Source organism: Xenopus laevis, chromosome 9_10L (assembly GCF_017654675.1).
Source record: "Xenopus laevis strain J_2021 chromosome 9_10L, Xenopus_laevis_v10.1, whole genome shotgun sequence".
Classification (NCBI taxonomy): Eukaryota; Metazoa; Chordata; class Amphibia; order Anura; family Pipidae; genus Xenopus; species Xenopus laevis.
Window position 1 is genome coordinate 17,547,113 of NC_054387.1, and position 19,322 is coordinate 17,566,434.

Genomic DNA, 19,322 nt, shown 5'->3' on the forward strand with positions numbered 1-19,322 from the left:
TAAGAAGAGGTTTTTTATGACTTTATTGGTTTAAAGCCCTATAATTTAAAAGTAATTTGACTTCCAGGCTTAGCTCCTACAATTCACTGCTTTGGACCCCCACCCAAGGGCCAGCTCCAAAGTTTGAGACATTTTGGTTTAGGTGATTCCTAAGTCTCCAACAGCCACACAAACCATCAAAAGAACCCCACAATGTCACATTATGAATGTTGCACAAGTTTAATTGGTAAAATGGACACTAAAGATTACAGAGCAGGAGCATGCTTTTCCTTTTAAAGAACTTCCACTGGACTTTAATGGTGAGCATCCAGTCGTTGACGTACAGGCTTTTACAAGCAGATGGGCTCGCGTGCACCTCAAAAGGAAGAGGATGGACCTTCTCAGAGGGGCAAGGCTTGTGCGCCAGGCGAAGGGAACCGGCAATTCATTTTCCAGCCTTCTGGGCTTTCTGTGCAGACTTGGTCACCTTGCCGGCTCCTCCGCTTTTCTTCTCCACGTTCTTAATGACTCCCACCGCTACAGTCTGCCTCATATCTCTCACAGCAAAGCGCCCTAGAGGGAGAGGGGTGACAAGGTGACAATGACATCTCACCATGCAATTAAAGGCAAGACATTCACACTAGCTTTCAATTTTTCATCTTATTCAATGACTCAATGGTTGTAGGCTCAGTTGAAGAACTTATTCAGATTGGAGTCTACATTGAAAACATTTAAGAGAATGATTGGTAGTTATATAAAAAGGTGATGCAACAACAAATGTACCTGCATATCTTCCCAAGAAGAATGCTAATATTGTGCCATGATATCTGCCCCTTCTTGGTGCACCAAACAATGTCCAACTGTAACTAAATTATATTGTTCTCTCATCCCATGCCATAGGGTCTGTGATACTTACCAAGAGGTGGGTACTGGGAGAAGCTCTCCACACACATAGGCTTCCCAGGAATCATCTCCACAATGGCAGCATCTCCAGATTTCAGGGACTTGGGGTTGTCCTCAAGCTTCTTGCCAGATCGGCGATCAATCTTCTCTTTGAGCTCTGCAAACTTACAGGCGATATGTGCAGTATGGCAGTCAATGACTGGGGAATATCCAGCACTTATCTGACCAGGGTGGTTCAAGATGATCACCTGAGGACAAGGAATAAAAATGTTTGTATATATCACTATCATATCCAATCACAGGTTCTATGTAATCATTCAAGTATTTAGCGGCACTCTTTTAGTTGTAGTCAAAGTGAAAAGTAGCTTGAAAAAAGGCCCAGTGGGGTCCAAAACGTTGTCTGCCTTACCTTTTGCAGCACTTAATATTTTTTTCACTTTGACTACAACTAATAGAGTAGAGACAGCTAAATTCTTCAGTGTGACTACAAATACGTCTCCAGGTGCAGGCTAGAGACCTATTAGCAAGAAACCTACCATCACACCGGATGGATATCACACCTGTATGGGTAAGAGCACTCTAACTTTCATTGCCTATTATAGGTGGCTTTGATCTCTGAGTCCTCAGCATATGGAGCCTCAACACTGTACTACAGTGGCAGGCTACATGGACCTATGCCTGTCCCCTAGTTCTGGTGACCCCCCATCCTTTCTCAATATGTCCTTGTCTATTTATCTCAATAAACACTTGTGGTACCCTGTGTGGCAGATGAGTAGCTAAGGGTTTCTCAGTAAGAATAGTGAGACACATCTGTAGACTGATGATGGGCTTTAGCCCTACACAATTTCTTACCTGAGAAGTGAAACCTGCAGCTTCTTGGGGAGGGTCACTCTTGCTGTCTCCACAAACATTGCCTCTGCGAATGTCCTTGACCGACACATTCTTGACATTGAAGCCAACATTATCCCCAGGCAGAGCCTCACTCAGAGCCTCATGATGCATCTCAACAGACTTTACCTCAGTTGTGATATTGACTGGAGCAAAGGTCACCACCATGCCTGGCTTTAGAATGCCAGTCTCTACTCGACCTACTGGAACAGTGCCGATACCTGACAGTGCAGCAGAGTAGGTTAGGAATACAACTCAGCAAAATGGAGAGGGGGAGGCAAGACACAAGAAGTAAAGTAATTACCTCCAATTTTATAGACATCTTGCAGGGGAAGACGGAGAGGTTTGTCTGTTGGGCGAGATGGAGGAAGGATGGTGTCCAAAGCCTCAAGCAGGGAAACTCCACTGGCATTGCCTTCCTTCCTCTCCACTTTCCATCCCTTGAACCATGGCATCTAGAGGACAGAAGCACAATTAGGGTGACTAGTAACTAGAATAGAATGAGGGGTTGTCGAAGAGGCAGAGTAGGAGAGCAAAAAGATAGCTGTACACCAAGTACGTGGGTTAAAAAAGAGCTGAAGGTGTGTATGGGATGAGGACAAAATAATGGAAGGAATAAGAAAAATAAAAAAAAGGATAACATACTGCTGGTGAAAAGTGGAAAGAGGGGTGTACAATAGATGGAAAAGATTATTAAGTGGTACCAGCTGCATTTGCATCCAAGAGACTGGCAGGATGGGGGTGCAGGTAGGAAAGGTGAGTTAGAGGGAGAAGGAAGATGTGCAGGTATGAGGGTGAGAGAGGGGAGGAAAGAAGTGCACGAATGGAAGTTGTGTTATGGGTAAAAGAAAGAGTTTCATGCAGGGAAAGTGAGATAGAGGTAGAAAGAAGAGGTGCATGGATAGCAAGGTGAGTGAGTGGGGAGGTAAAACTGCAAATACAGAGGAGGGAGCAAAAGAGACCTACTGTATATCTGTTCCTGATAACTATAAAAGTGAAGTGAGGAAAACATTCCCATATAACTGTGCCACAATCTTAAAGAACTGAATAGGATTTAGTAAAGAGTGTAGTAAGGGACACACAATCGCCCCTGCCCCCACCAAATGGATTCTTTTCTGAAAGGAACAACACAGGCCCGGACTGACAATCTGTGGGTTCTGGCAAATGCCAGAGGGGCTGCTATAAGGTGCCATAGAAAGTCAGTATCTAGTGGGCTGGTGGGGGCTGTTTGGGCCTCTATGTGGGCTGAGTGGGCCTCTGTGTACCTGAAATGTCAGGGCCTATTTTAATTCTCTGTCCGGACCTGGAACAACATATTAATGAGCGGAACTAACAGATCAAAGTGGAAGTACAACTGACTCAATCAGGGTGCCATCTGCAGGGAACAAATTGTATTTATATAACAAGGGCAAAAAAAGGGAAGAAATATTCATTTCAGGGATTCTTCCCAGGCTGAAGGAAGCGAACTGGGAACTGCAATAACTTGCACCCTATTGAAACATACAGTATGTTAATGCAGTATGTTCATAATACAGATATTCTAAGAACAAGAGCTCAGTAAGTGGGTTTGTTACATGATATATAAGATATGTCCCCCACCAATATTTAAATATTGACTGCCACTCTCTTTGATATGGTGACCTCAAGCATAATATTGGTTTCTGAAATAATTGGCCTCTTATTGTGACAATACTGAGATGACATGACATCACCATTGGGATTGCATAAATCTTAATATGCTAATAATTGATTTAAATGCCATGAGCCACAAAGCCTTCTGGGCAATATATTAAAATTCTAATAAAACTGCTTAGGGGGATTCGATGGAAAGGCCATGTTTGGCCGGCTACTCTTGTCTTCTGGCTCACAGCCCTGGTCCTTTTATAACTGGGTTTTATAGCATCTGATGAGTACAGAATTTTTGGACCTGATGACTCACGGTCACAGATTACTAAATGGAGATGGAGGCAGGGGGTGAACATCCCTAAGCCAGGAGCAACACTCCTAGCTAGCACCCAATACTGGCAAGGGAGGTCAGTCCTAATGCAGGACAGTTACACTGGGTCTCACTGCTGGGCAGAACCTGCATGAAGATACTCCATGTGTGTAAGACTCATATACACTATACCAGACTAAATGTCTCATTTGCTAAAGGAGTACATAGTGAAAAAAATTTACCATATTCTTTACCCACAATGCAACATTTCTTCTCAGAATTCCAGTGTAATTGGTCCACCACATTTAGCTCAGATACCAAAGGTCCAAAGATCATCACTGGTTATTAAACTGCTCACAGATGGGTGCAAGCTGCGACTGAGATGGAAAGGCCTACATGTGGGTGGGGCATGGGTTTACCTTATACGCCAAGCAAAAGCCGGACTGGGCCGGGAAATAACCCAGTGGGCCACGGCTCTCATGGGCCCCTCCAGCCCAGACCTGCTCCCTGTCACCGCAGCCATGAACCTCCTGGTCCAGGTCACGAAAGGTGAAAGGTACAAAAGCGGGGTAGGGTGTGTACGTGCGGCAGGGGCCCCAGAGGGGGCTTTCTGGTATGGGTGGGTCAGAGGGAGGCCCTGAGACAGCAGCCCAGTGGGCCCTGGGCCCCCCAGTCTGACCCTGCACCAAGCAGTACATAGTGATTCAGCTTTAGAAATATCTGCATAACCTCAACTACTATTTGCCTTATAATAAACACAAACCCATCAGTTTCCAATTCTTAACAAACACCAGCCAGTTCCAAAACACCAAATATCAATCCAAAACTCTTCTCAGTCTTTTTGCCATTATTCATTAATATGTAATAATAAAGGGCAGAAGCAACAATGGTTTTAGCTCTGTTGTCCTGGTAGCCTTATTTCCACCTCTTATTAAAGACAAAGACAGGTTGCTGGAAGGAAAGAGTTTATAAAGCACTGGCTACAGAGTTATAGACACATCATAGATTTTATGAACCCACAGTAGGCGGTTCTTCACAGTCAGGACAGTGAGGTTGTGGAATGCACTGCCGGGTGATGTTGTGATGCTGATTCAGTTAATGACTATAAGAGGGACTTGGATGATTTCTTGGACAGACATAATATCAAAGGCTATTCTGATACTAAACTCTATAGTTAGTATAGATATGGGTATATAGAATTTATGTGAAAGTAGGTAGGGGTGTGTGTATGGATGCTGGGTAACTATGTATAACTATGTAACAGTGTACACAGAATGGCAACTAAGCTGATAAAGGGAATGGAGAATCTCAGCTATGAAGAAATACTGGTCAATTTGTGACCTAGACACATTTAAGAAGAGGGGATATAATTACTATGTATATAAATATAAAATGGATATATACATAATAACCTCTTTGATGCCTTATTCATCAGAAAGTTCCTTCAAAAGAAAACCATAAGGACACTATGACATCTGCTGACATTAGAATAATAAAGATTTCACCTTAAGGTCCCGAAAGGATTTTTTTTACAGTCAGACTAGTAAAGCTGTGAAATTCTCTATCTTAAAGGGATACTGTCATGGGAAAAAAACATTTTTTAATAGTGCTGCTCCAGCAGAATTCTGCACTGAAATCCATTTCTCAAAAGAGCAAACAGATTTTGTTATATTCAATTTTGAAATCTGACATGGGGCTAGACATTTTGTCAATTTCCCAGCTGCCCCAAGTCTTGTGACTTGTGCTCTGATAAACTTCAATCACTCTTTACTGCTGTTCTGCATGTTGGAGTGATATCACCCCCTCCCTTTCCCCCCCAGCAGCCAAACAAAAGAACAATGGGAAGGTAACCAGATAACAGCTCCCTAACACAAGATAACAGCTGCCTGGTAGATCTAAGAAAAACACTCAATAATAAAAACCCATGTCCCACTGAGACACATTCAGTTACATTGAGAAGGAAAAACAGCAGCCGGCCAGAAAGCATTTCTCTCCTAAAGTGCAGGCACAAGTCACATGACATGGGGCAGCTGGGAAATTGACAAAATGTCTAGCCCCATGTTAGATTTCAAAATTGAAACTGAAAATCAGTTTGCTCTTTTTAGAAATGGATTTCTGTGCAGAATTCTGCTGGAGCAGCACTATTAACTGCTTCATTTTGAAAAAAAATTTTTTTCCCATGACAGTATCCCTTTAAGCTGGCAGATACAAAAATAGACCATTTCAAGAAAGGGTTGGATACCTGAATACTGGGTGAGAAAATACTTTTGATATGAGCATTTATATTGATAGCAATAAGAGTGTCCTAAGGGAATGTTTCCCTTCTGAGGGGTCCTCTATATCTAGAAAATAAAAGCATTATACTTTGTGAATGAATTTCAGCCTTGACTAAACTGTTATTATGTTTTTATGATGATATGAATGTTGGTAAGTTTTTCCAGTCACTGGACTCCACAAACATCATTGTATGTTCTCCTGTTACTTGAATATTCTCTACAAAGCTCCACCATCACTTGAATGGTTTACACATACCTCCACCATCACATTCACATAACAACTAGGACCTGGGACCAAGTCAAACCAAAACTATGGCAGATTAATTTCATTATTCCCTTCCTTCATACACAAAATTCCACTTACATTGGGAGAGGGTTCCAACATGTTATCTCCATGCCAGCCAGAAATAGGTACGAAGGGGACAGTAGCTGGGTTGTAACCAATCTTCTTGATGTAGGCGCTGACCTCCTTGACAATCTCATCATAACGTTTCTCACTGTAGGGAGGCTCAGTGGAGTCCATTTTATTGATTCCCACGATGAGCTGTTTGACTCCAAGTGTGTAAGCCAGGAGGGCATGTTCACGAGTCTGTCCATTCTTGGAGATGCCAGCTTCAAACTCACCCACTCCAGCGGCCACTATCAGCACTGCACAGTCTGCCTGGGGAAGAGGAGAGGGATAGAAGTTAGAAACAAGGGACATCACAACCAGAAACAATTATCTCCCCCCCAACAGGGAAACCCTTCTCATTATATTATGATATTAGCCTTTGGTGGAGCTTTAGAACTTCCCATTGGAACCTTGGTAAGGACTTCTCTCCTCTTCCTCTTTCTCTCTTACCTGAGAGGTTCCAGTGATCATATTCTTGATAAAGTCTCTATGTCCTGGTGCATCAATGATGGTGATATAATATTTGTTTGTCTCAAACTTCCACAGGGAGATATCAATGGTGATTCCTCGCTCCCTCTCAGCCTTCAGTTTGTCCAAAACCCAAGCGTACTTAAAGGAACCTTTTCCCATCTAAAGAAATATATACAGATATGCTTGAAAGCTTAATAAGCATTGGACTTCGTTCTATACCTGAATGTTAACGCGGTTCTGGTGGTCACTTACACTTTTTGTTGAGAAACTTGAGTGGACGTTAACTTGACCAGGTTTGTTATAAAATAATATAAACGTTTTACTTTAACAAGTATCAGTAACTTATTGTTTAGTCCATCGGGGAATAAGAGTCTGACTGTAAGTGATATACTGATACAATGTAGCTTCAATTGTATCTACAACATGTAGTATTTAAATTGATTGATTTTAATTGTTGGGACAGGTGGTACTTATTGTCAACAACATCAAACAGTATCATTATCTTATTAACAGTGGTACGAAACAAGCCAAGACTTTATAAAAAATGTTATGCTCTTGAAATATTGCTATTTGCACTGCTACTGAGTTGTTACCATCACTGGTAATCAGGATTTGTGTGCATGCCAACAGGATCAGCAGACTACAAGCATCTGCATCATGCTATGTGCTGGATTGCACAGGATGACTTCCCCTTTAATAGTATCAGAAGGCTATAAGCACAGAAGGTTTAATTCGCATCAGCTGCACATAACTGACTGAAGGTGCATTTACCCTGAATGTTTAAGATCAGGAGGACAGTAGAAAGAAGGAGGGCAGTAGAACGTTACTCACAAGATGTCCATTTTTCAGCATGAGAGGACAACTTGCCCTCTGCACGCACACATAAAATGGAGTCTGCCAGCTCGCAGCAGCTATAATTAAATCCTGGCAGAGATTCTGACTCTCTCTCTCTCTCTCTCTCTCTCTCTCTCTCTCTCTCTCTCTCTCTCTCTCTCTCTCTCTCTCTCTCTCTCTCTCTCTCTCTCTCAGGCTTCCATTACCAGCTGATCTCAGATATCATTGGGACTTATCCTGCTGTTGAACAACACAAAGAAGTCTCCAGGGGAATTCATAAGAGCGTTACTGTTACTTCCCAAATTCACCCCCTAAAATGAACAATGAACACTATAGACTCCACAAACACAATGTATTCCTTTCAGCGGGTGGTGCCCCAACCCCGTGGCATAACTGAGCTCCACAAGTATAGTGACATTATTAGTACCCCCACTGGGACCTCTTTACTCCTGTGCCCTTTGAGGCCATGGAGTGCTCTTTGTATTGTTACACTCATTACCATACCCATTCTATGTAGGAGACATCACACATTACACAAGCAAGAAACTCAGTTTTTTGCTTTAAGATAACCACATTTTTAAGCCAGGGTTCCCCAAACTATTATACCTGTGACTATACTATAATACCTGTGAGCCACACTTAAATGTAAAAAGAGTTGGGGAGCAACACAAGCATTGAGTTCCTGGAGTTCCTGGCTATATGGTAGACCTTTTATGAACAGGCAGCCCCCAGCAGGCTCTTTATGGAAGGACACCAATTTTTTTCCTACTTGCCTCCAAGGAATTCAAAATTAAAAGAGAAGTAAAGCTCAACTAAAGAAATAGGGTAGAAATATTGCACTTTATGTTTTGGGCTTCTGTACCAATCCAAAGCAACACAACCCATAAGCAGTAAAGATCTGTGTCTGCAAAGATGCCCCAGTAGCTCCTCGTCTTCATTTCTGCTGATTCATTGCACATGCTCTGTGCTGCTGTCACTTACTGAGCTTAGGGACCCACTCACAATATACAGTACACATAGAATAGAAATGTCACAAAATAAGGCTGATTAGTAATTAATACAGATAATTACTACATGGCAGCACAGAAACCAGTTCAATTGGCATCAGAATTTTATAATCAGCCCTGTAGCATCAGCTTATATTACAGGGGAACCTCATTTTCTGCTGGATAATTAGTGACGAGCCCTAAGCTTAGCTTCTCAACAGCTGCTCAGAGCCCACTGAGCATGTGAGTGTCACAGACACTTTCCAAGATGGTGACCCCCCTGTGACAAGTTTGAAGTCCTGGATCATTGCTGCTATTGAGAAGCTGAAACTTTAGGCTGGTGCAATAAGTTCACTATATAAAATATGGCATTTTTAGCCATATTCATTGTTAGGGTTTAGTTCTCTTTTAGGGTAGGGACACACTGGGCGATTTGGGGAGATTTAGTCGCCTGGCGACTAATCGCCGCGACTTTCCACGACCAATCTTCCCCGAATGCCTCCCCTCACTCTGCGCCTGGATAAAATGAAAAATCGCCTGCGCTAATCACACGCGGCGATTTGTTTTCCGAAGTCGCCCGAAGTTTCCTCGTGAGGCAACTTCGGGCGATTTCGGAAAACGAATCGCCGTGTGTGATTAGCGCCGGCGACTTTTCATTTTATCCAGGCGCAGAGTGAGGGGAGGCATTCGGGGAGAAAAGTCGCTGCGATTAGTCGCCAGGCGACTAAATCTCCCCAAATCGCCTACCCTTAAGCTCCTTTATTAAAGCCACTGGGAGCAACATTCATGGGGTTGGTCATGAGCCACTGGTTTTGGACCACTGCTCTAAGCTATGGATTATGTAAATGACTTATGTTAGTACATTTGGATATCTTTTACGGCCTTAGAGCTGTGATATCTGGTTACCAATTCAAGAGCAGGACTATCCAACTATAGGCTGCAGATGCAGCCAAACATCGAATTTTATTGCCTACTACTAAAGAACTCCATACACATCTTTGTATGACATGACATTTCTAAATGGCATCCTCACACACAGAGGACAAATTTGGGTACTTGGGTTTGAGAAGAAGTCCTCACCTCAGCTGCTTCCTTCTCAAACTTCTCTATCGTCCTTTTGTCGATGCCTCCACACTTGTAGATCAGGTGGCCAGTGGTCGTGGACTTGCCAGAGTCCACGTGGCCAATGACCACGATGTTGATGTGTGTCTTCTCTTTCCCCATCCTCTTGGGGGTGACACTGCCGTGAGTGCAAGGAAGTCTGTGGAGAAGGAATGGAAAGAACATCACCCAGTCACAAGAGACAATGATAGGGAACAGTGCCAAGGTACCAAGCTAGGATAATGGGGCAATCACTGGCGTGATAGGAACTTACACTTAACTTAATAGCACCTGATTCAGCCTGTCACTGTCATATAATGTAGATACTTCCTTAAAGGGATTCTGTCATGAATTTTATGGTGTAGTATTTATTTCTAAATTACACTGTTTACACTGCAAATAATTCACTCTACAATATAACATTTCTTTCATGAAGAAGGTTTTTTTTAGCTATAATATTGGTGTGTAGGCAGCCATCTCAGGTCATTGTGCCTGGTCATGTGCTTTCAGAAAGAACCAACAAGGGTAGAACTGCTGGAACTGTTTTCAGGCTGTTGTTTCTCCAACTCAATGTAACTGAATGTGTCGCAGTGGGACCTGGATCTTAGATCTACCAGGCAGCTGTTATCTTGTGCTAGGGAGCTGTTATCAGTAACCTTCTCATTGTTCTGTTGTTAGGTTGTTGGGGGGAGGGGGAAAAGAGGGGGTGATTTCACTCCAGCTTGCAGTACAGCAGTAAAGAGTGACTAAAGTTTATCAGAGTCACATGACTGGGGGCAGCTGGGAAACTGAAAATATGTCTAGCCCCATGTCAGATTTCAAAATTAAATATAGAACAATCTGTTTGCCCTTTTGAGAAATGGATTTCAGTGGAGAATTCTGCTGGAACAGTACTATTAACTGATCTGTTAAAAAAAAAATTCCCATGACAGTATCCCTTTAACTTAACAATTGTTTTCATTGATGCCCAGTTGGGACATCACATTATAAACACACTGGACATGATTCTTATTGAGTTGGGGCACCAAGGCAGTAGGACTCTTCTGACTTTGACCATGACTCTATGCACTATATTAGTTGGATGATCAAAATTGTGGTAGTCATTTGGGTGTCATAACCACATAGGTCATTTGGTTGTAACCATGACAAAATCCCCTATTGTGAGCCAGTTGGTTGAACCCTGAGTCAGTTGGTTGTGCTGCAAAAGAACTCAGTTGTACTAGACAGCATGAGTAAGATGGTTTATCATGACTGTATCAAGTATATCTGCTTGCTGCCATGACTATTATGATACATTTTAGCATTAGTATTAGAGTGTTGTTGTTGTTGGTATGAGACCATGACATTGGTGACACCAGGACAATATGAGTTATTTGGTTTCACCCTAACATCATGTATCATTTGTAGGCACCACAACCTTAGCAGATGTTCAATATTTTGTGAATTTTATTGATTTGATGTTGACCTTTAACACTTTCAAATCAGGTGCAACAAACACAATTAGCCATTAAAGTGCATGAGCAGTAACAAAAAGCAAGTCAAGTTATTTCTAAAATCTTGCATGTTCTCAGATATAAACTTTTCAGAGGATCTGTTCCTGGTATTGACTACCCCTTAAGAAAATGAATCATTTCTACCAAGTATGAATGTTCTGCCTTTACAGAGGCTTCTGGGACTGGTCCTGCTGGATGTGAGTGAAAATCCCAATATGTCATTGTGTGCAGGCCAGTTATACAGATAGGTGTATGTGCAGGGAATTGTGTATGACTTTATAATACACAAAAGCCATGAATATCCTGTAAATTATATCCTTATAAACGGTGAGTTCTGATGTCATCAGTTATAAACGGAGAGTTCTGATGTCATTTCTGTCACATGACTCACTTAAATTTGTGTATTATAATAAATAAAGTACCCCCAGTTGCAAAATATGAGGATATTAGAAGTTACCTCGGAGTTCCATGATCTGTATAAAAACACTCGGCCTTCGGCCTCGTACTTTTATATGGTCATGCAACTCCTCGGTAACTTATAATATCCTTATATTTTACAAGAGGGGGTACTTTATTCACTATATACAGGTAGCTCACACATTTAAGACTCACATTGTATATAATTACTGTTACTGCAGATACAAAGCAAATCTGACTGGCACAGGGCAACTCTTACAATGGCCGACCTGTCTTCCACGGGCATTAATCATGTGACTTCCTTTCGGGCACAGGATCAGTCCAGCTTTAGCTTTAGCTAAAGCCCAGAATTAGTGTTGGATGCCAGTCTGTTGATCACTTCTGCTCTGCGCTAGCTGTGTGTAAGTGTCTGTACCCTATCCCTATGCACCACATTATGTGCATGTCTGTGTTCCTGCCCCCTGGCACTGTTTATTTGCATGTGCCTGTTCCCTGGTACTGTATATATCTGTGTGTGTCTGTCCAATGGCACTGCGTAATGCTATGTGTGTGTCTGTGCCCTGGCACTATGTACAGCTGCGAGTGCATTTGCATTCTGACACTGTTTATACCTGGGTATCAGTGTCTGGCTGTGCCCGCTCCCCTCCCATTCCTGCCTCCGATGGTTTTCACATTACGCCACACTCATGAGATACAATGTCCCTGTTATCGGAACAACTGAAAATGCTCCCTGCCCAGCAATGTCCTCTGTTCCCCTGCATGCCAATATATATATATATATATATATATATATATATATATATATATATATATATATATATATATTTTTTTTTTTTTTTTTTTTTTCCTTTTAAATATATATGTGTGTGTGTGTGTATTAAAAAAATACAGGGGGGAGGAAGGGGTTTGCCAAGGTGGGCACATAAGAGGTACAAACCAGATTTCAGCAAGGGTACAGGCAAGGTGATTACAGTGTGGGCACAACTAGACTTCCATGCAGGCCCCTACATGGCACATTAATAGCACAGGAGATAGAAGTGGTGGCAGAACATGGCACAGGGTGGGGCAGAAAGAAGGAGCAGAGAGGGCAGTATTTTCAAAAGGTATTAACCCTGCATATTAATTCTAAAGGCTGGGATAATATATCTCGGGGGGGGGCATGCAGGGAGATAAGGGGGGGGCATTCCTGGGTCCGGGGGTGTATAAACTTGGTCATGGAAGGGGCACCTCTTGGGTACCTAACAGACAGCTATGGGTAAAGTGTAATAAAGACAAATAGGGGGAGTGGTGCAGAGTGGGGTTATATTGAGGGATGGGAAGTAAGAAGCAAGGGGTTGCATAGAGAAGTAGGGGTACCATAGGGGAGAGATGGAAAGTGGGGCACCATGCAAAGGTCAGTAAGAAGGGGCGTTACACAGGGGGTAAGGGTAAAGTAGGGGCAAAGGTACCTATGGGGATGCTTCACACAGTGGGTAGGGACACCATGCAGGGAGTTGGTGGGATGGGGTAACTTACTGGGAGTGTGGGGAGCAATAGGGACACCCTAAAGAGGGTCGGGTACCAACCAGACATTTAGTAAGGGGAGCAGAAGGGCAGCGCTTAGCCTCTTACCTGCAGCCGAGCTCTCAGACAGCAGGGGCTGGCGGCTCCGGATCAGGCAGTTTTATTTCTCCGGGAGGGGTCCACCTATTGACGGCCCCGGCGCAATGCAGTCACCCCTGCAGCACAGCAATGCGGTACCGGGCTGGGGAGGGGGAGGAGGAGCACAGAGCGGAGGGAGGAGGAGGGGACAGCCCCGGGGATGAGCTCATGTCAACCGGGACATTCGCCTCTGTCATTACGTTATTGTGTGGATTACTCTTTGTATTGTGTGTGTGTGTATGACTTTGTGTCATTGTGTTATTGTGTGGATTAATTTTTGTATTCTGTGTGTGTGTGTGACTTTGTGTCATTGTGTTATTGTACCACTATGGGAGTGTGTAAGTGTATCAGTACTGTGCGTGACAGTCAATAATATATGTGTCATTGTATACATCATTATACCACTGTAACAGGATAAGTCAGTACAGTAAGGGAGACTAACCTGTCTGCAGTTGTAAATAAGTTGGGTTTTTATTGGGGGTAGGGGGGGTTAATGTAACTGTTTATGTTGTTGGGACATCAAAGCAGACAGTAACCCTTCCAACACTTTCTTATAATATTTTTCCCTATATAATAGGCACCTATCTAGTTCTATCAATTTCTATGTCTGTGCATAAATGAGAGCAGAGTAGGCAGTAACCCTTCCAACACTTGTTTCTATTGCTACCAATTTCTACTTCTGTAGGGAAATGAGAGAATAGAGCAGGCAGTAACCCTTCCAACACTTTCCCTTGTTTTTGTTCCTAATTAGGCACCTCTATTGGGACCATTTTCTACTTCTGTAGGTAAATGAGAGCCTTCCAACACTTGTCTCTGTCCCTTTATATTAGGTACCTATCTAGTCCCTTTATATTAGGTACCTATCTTGTACTACTAGACCCTATATCTGTAGGGGAAATGAGAACAGAGCAGTCAGTTACTCTTCCAACACTTTCCGTTTGTCTTTATCCCTAAATATTAAGCACCTATCTTGTGCTACCAATTTTTATTTCTGTAGGGAAATGAGAGCAGAGCAGGCAGTAACCCTTCCAACACTTAGCCTTGTTTTTTATCCCTATATATTACGCACCTATCATGTGCTACCAATTTCTATTTCTGTAGGGAAATGAGAGAGCAGGGCAGGCAGTAACCCTTAAATACCTTTTTCTTGTTTTTGTTCCTATATATTAGGCACCTATCTGTTGCTAACAGTTTCTAATTCTGTAGGGAAATGAGAGAATAGAGCAGGCAGTAACCTTTCCAACACTTTCCCTTGTTTTTGTCCCTATTTGGGAAACCTATCTATTGTGACCAATTTCTACTTCTGTAGAGAAATGAGAGCAGGCAGTAACCCTTCCAACACTTTCCCCTTGTCTTTGTCCCTATAAAAGCCACTTATATATGTGCTGGGTGTCCTCCTTTCTCTGTTCAGAACAATAAATACTTGGGAACCATTTAGTCTCAGGAGGGGCACGGTGGCCCAGATTTCTCTCTTTATGCTACTGCAAGTCTTTATACTTATCTGGATGAGCCACACAGTGTTGGACTGGGATGCCAGGGGCCCACCAGAAAACTTTAGGCTGAGGGCCCACATTCCAAACTATTATTCCTCCTCTCCTTACTCAACCTCTTTATTGTCCTAGTCTCTTTTCTCTACTTACTATACTCTATTCTTCCATTATTAAGCCTCTCTGTCCCCATAAAGAAATAGGGAATGACCATGAAATAGGCCAAATGGTTAGAAGCAAGAGGCCCACTGACACCTGGGCCCACTGGGAGTTTTCCTGGGCCAGTCCGACACTGGAGCCACATCTGATTGGCTACTACACATTCCCAAGAAAACATTACCCACGTATTTATCAAAGGATGAAAATAGGGGTGCCGCTTTAGACTTCATTTTCACACTTTGATAAATCCCTCCCAGAGAGTCTCCTGCATCCTTTCCTGTTGGTATTAGTAGAGAATGGAAAGCTGTATGACTGGGCACTACAAATACTCCCATGTGAATGTAGCAGTGATATACAAGAGGAGGCATCCACTAGAATCTAGACTGGTAACTCTTGTGGCCAGGGTGCTCACAGATGATTATTCTTACACTGTTTGTATTTACCCTCCCCCCTCCCAATGTCCAATATGTAGGGTTCTGATGGCAGTTTAGAAATAATTCTATGGGAACAAATATCTGCACTGGGCTGACAGCAAGTCTGACTTCACTTATTTGCAATGGTTTTGCTTGCTCTGCTTGAGCAACTCCTCCTTATCAGTCTTACTATCTTAGTTCAGTCTATCACAGGCAGCAGTGATGTAAGTGTATATAAGGTCAAACTGTATATATATAACATGTTTACCGAGAGACAAGTGCTCGAATTCCGATTCTCATTATTGTTTTACTATTCAGACCCTTCACCTATTCCTCCTTCAGTTTTACTGTTACATGAAAGCTTGGTTGCTGGGGTCAGTGAGCCTGACAACCAAAATTAAATGAAGCAGAAGATGAATAAATGAAGTTGACCACTATAAAAAAAATTAGGACCAATATACAGATTGCCATAGTCTCCACCAAACCAGTGTTGAACTTGTTCTTTACATTAAGATACCCAATCAGTGAAGTCACATTGCTCTTTTGATCTCCATGTCCAGCCTATCCTAATGCCTTATTCTCAGAGATAGGCGATAGCTGCTTTGTAATTGGCTCAGGCCTGTATCCACAACAATGGTTCTGTACAGCTGCCTTCTGGACTTGTCCCCACTCCTTCTGAACACCAGAGGGCAGTGTCTCACATTTTGTTATTTTTTTGTAAAGTGCTCATTCTACAATGGCCTGTGCATTGTATTGAATAGTTATTAAAATCATATAGTCATTGTAATTAGCAGTTATAATATATATAAAAGGAAATTAGTCAAAAGAAAAAAATGTTGCTTTACTAGACAGACCGATAGATGATAGATAGATAAATAGATACATAGATGGATAGAAAGACATGTTAGATTTTAAGGCTTTTATTATCTGGAAAAAGATATTCTTCTAATAAAAAAGAGACCATTAACAAATGCATCACATGAATCTCAGGATCTACCCTCCAAAATTGTGGCACATCCCTTATATTTTCAGCAAATATTTTTTATTCTGATGACAATATTTCTTTAAAGGATGCTTCTTGTTTTGTCCAGCAGGTGGCAGCCTCACTTAGCGTTACCAGGCAGCGTTGGTTGGCATGGGCAGCGCATGATCACATCGTGCTCACAATATGGTTCATGGGAGGTGGGTTATGGCTGCAGAATGAAAGCAGAAATGCCAATGACCCTAGTCCTGGGCTTTTTTTCTAATTCTGACTCAGATTACAGGGACACATGAGCTAAAGCAGGAGATGGTATTCTCCTTAGTGACAAAGAGCTGACTGGCATCTCTCATACATATTTACTGGCACTGCCCGGCTTATCGTGTATTTGGGAATTAGATCCTGAATGTTCCCTAATGCTAAGATTAGCTCCTCAGAGCCCTGAGCCAAACATGGAGTGTGGGGGGAAAAAAACTTTTCATTAGGTGAAACATATAGGGGTGTCAGTGAGATTTGGTATCTCCCTACAGAAAAAAAATTGTGCCACTAATCACAACATTACATGGCACATTGGCACATTAACTTAGAACCATCAGTATGCCCTGCATGTGAATGTTCTTTGAATCCTCATCTTGGAGACCCCACATAGGTCAGTAACAGAGAAATACCCCACGGACAACTGGAACAGAGTTTTATTTAGTAACTAACTTTATTCCCTAGGGATTTAGTCTAAGGCAGAACCAAAGTGCATCATAGGACAGAATTCAGAGACAGCTATCAGAGTCTGCGAATGCGATGCCTCACCTAGTGATGAAACCCATGGAGGAAATTCTCCTTAGAGAAGGAGATATAATAACTATCTCCTTCTCTAGGGCATCAGCAGTCAGAGAAAGGGACTGTAGAGACACTGTAAGTGAGAAAACTCAGACAAACCCTCTTCTAGGGCAGTATTACAGTCACTATAACATAGGGATGTACCACTATTTGGGATTTGGCTGAATCCCCGAATCCTTGGTGAAAGATTCGGCTGAATACTGATCCGAAACCTAATTTGCATAGGCAAATTAGGGTCAGGAAAGGAACAAGTGGGAAAAATTCTTCTTTTGTGATGAAAAGTGATGTGATTTCCTTACCCGCCCCTAATTTCATATTCAAATTAGGATTTGGCTCTGCCAGGCACAAGGATTCGTCAGAATCCGAATCCTGCTGAAAAAGTACTATTACACTAACATGGGCCTGACATTATATCCAGCAAACTGGGGCACTGAATCAGTCCTCCGACTCATATGAGCCTGGTACATCATATAAAGGCCAGGGGCCCCTCTATCAGTACTCACAATCAGACTGTAAGTTCTGCAGGGCAGGGAACTCCTTCCTACTGTCTCTCATGCTACATGGCACTTAAAGGGGTTCTTCACTTTTAAATTAACTTATAGCGTGATGTAGAGAGTGATATTCTGAGACAATTTGCAATTGGTTTTCATTTTTTTCATTTGCGGTTTTTGAGTTATTTCGCTTTTTATTCAGCAGCTCTCCAGTTTGCAGTTTTAGCAGTCTGGTTGCTAGGGTCCACATTACCCTAGCAACCATGCATTGATTTGAATAAGAGACTGGAATATGAATAGGAGAGGCTTGTTTAGAAAGATGAGTAATAAAAAGTAGCAATAACGATTTACATATAACATTTGTAGCCTTAAAGATCATTTGTTTCTATATGGGGTCAGTGATCCCCACCTGAAAACTGGAAAGAATCAGAGGAAGAATAATAAATCAGAAATAAATAATGACCAATTGAAAAGTTGCTTAGTATTGGGCATTCTATAACATACTAAAAGTTAACTTAAAGGTGAACCACCCCTTTAATCTCTATATATTTTTACTTATTAATAGGTGACTAAAAGTGACGTGATTTCCCTACTCGCCCTTAATCTACATATGCAAATTCGGATTCGGTTCGGCCAGGCACAAGGATTCGCCGAATCCAAATCCTGCTGAAAAAGGCGGAACCCTGGCCGAATCCCGAACCGAATCCTGGATTCGGTGCATCTCTACTTATTAATTGTATTTATTATAATATGAGCCTGCTACTGTGCCAGTTTTAACAGGAAGAGGAGCCAGAGATCTCATTGATACAACAGAAGGAGGTGTTGCAACATTACTCTCGTTTGCTTGGGCATGGGATTCCATACAGTGGGCACTGTTTCAGCCATAGGTACAAGTCAGATCTGAATATGCGCAGTGACCCTTAACTGATTTATTATACTGTATGTATTGATGAGGAGGCACCGAAAGGTGCAGTTGAACTTGTAGTTAATTACAAGCCTTGCTTCTTATATTCAGTGAGCTGAACTTCAGATATGTTTTTAGGAGGCTCCACTGAGCAAGGGCCCCTCTGGTTATAAATGAGTCCCACAGACAGCTGGTAGGAGGGTTGCACAGTCTAAGAAGTCTGAGTAGGTCCCAGAAGGACAAGGCAGGAGTCTGGCTTTGAGGTAATCACCTTTGTGCCACATTTGCTTTAGGGCAGAGGTCCCCAACCTTTTTTTTTTACCCGTGGGCCACAGTCAAATGTAAAAAGAGTTGGGGAGCAACACTAGCATGCAAAAAGTTCCTGATGGTGCCAAATAAGAGCTGTTATTGAGATATATTGGTAGCTTCTACATGGATTTGCAGCATTCAAAAGGCTCCGATGGAAGTACAAATAAATGTTGCCTCCAGGCCTAGATTTAAATAACAAGCACCTGCGTTGAGGTCAGTGAGAGCAACAGCCAAGGGGTCGGAGAGCAACATGTTACTCATGAGCCACTGGTTGGGGATTACTGCTTTAGAGAGAACAGAAAATCTGTGCAGTTTTTACTCTTTCCAGAGACAAAGACAAGACCCTCTGTACTCTCCCAATATCAATATATTAATGACATTAAGATATTCTGCACATTAAGCTACCAAATATGCCCTCCCTTTTAAACAA

The 19,322-nt window shown here is 42.3% G+C and overlaps 1 protein-coding gene across 1 annotated transcript; it reads right to left on the reverse strand.

The window, feature by feature from the left end:
* Positions 1–205: 205 nt before the first annotated feature.
* On the reverse strand, positions 206–13,377 carry eef1a2.L (eukaryotic translation elongation factor 1 alpha 2 L homeolog). Its single transcript, XM_018237045.2, has 8 exons — positions 13,287–13,377; positions 9,745–9,925; positions 6,824–7,003; positions 6,347–6,643; positions 2,075–2,225; positions 1,735–1,991; positions 896–1,130; positions 206–552 (listed from the first exon to the last, which is right to left on the reverse strand). The coding sequence occupies exons 2-8, from the start codon at positions 9,886–9,888 to the stop codon at positions 425–427; spliced, it is 1,392 nt and encodes a 463-aa protein (XP_018092534.1). The 5' UTR covers positions 9,889–9,925; positions 13,287–13,377; the 3' UTR covers positions 206–424.
* Positions 13,378–19,322: the final 5,945 nt, after the last annotated feature.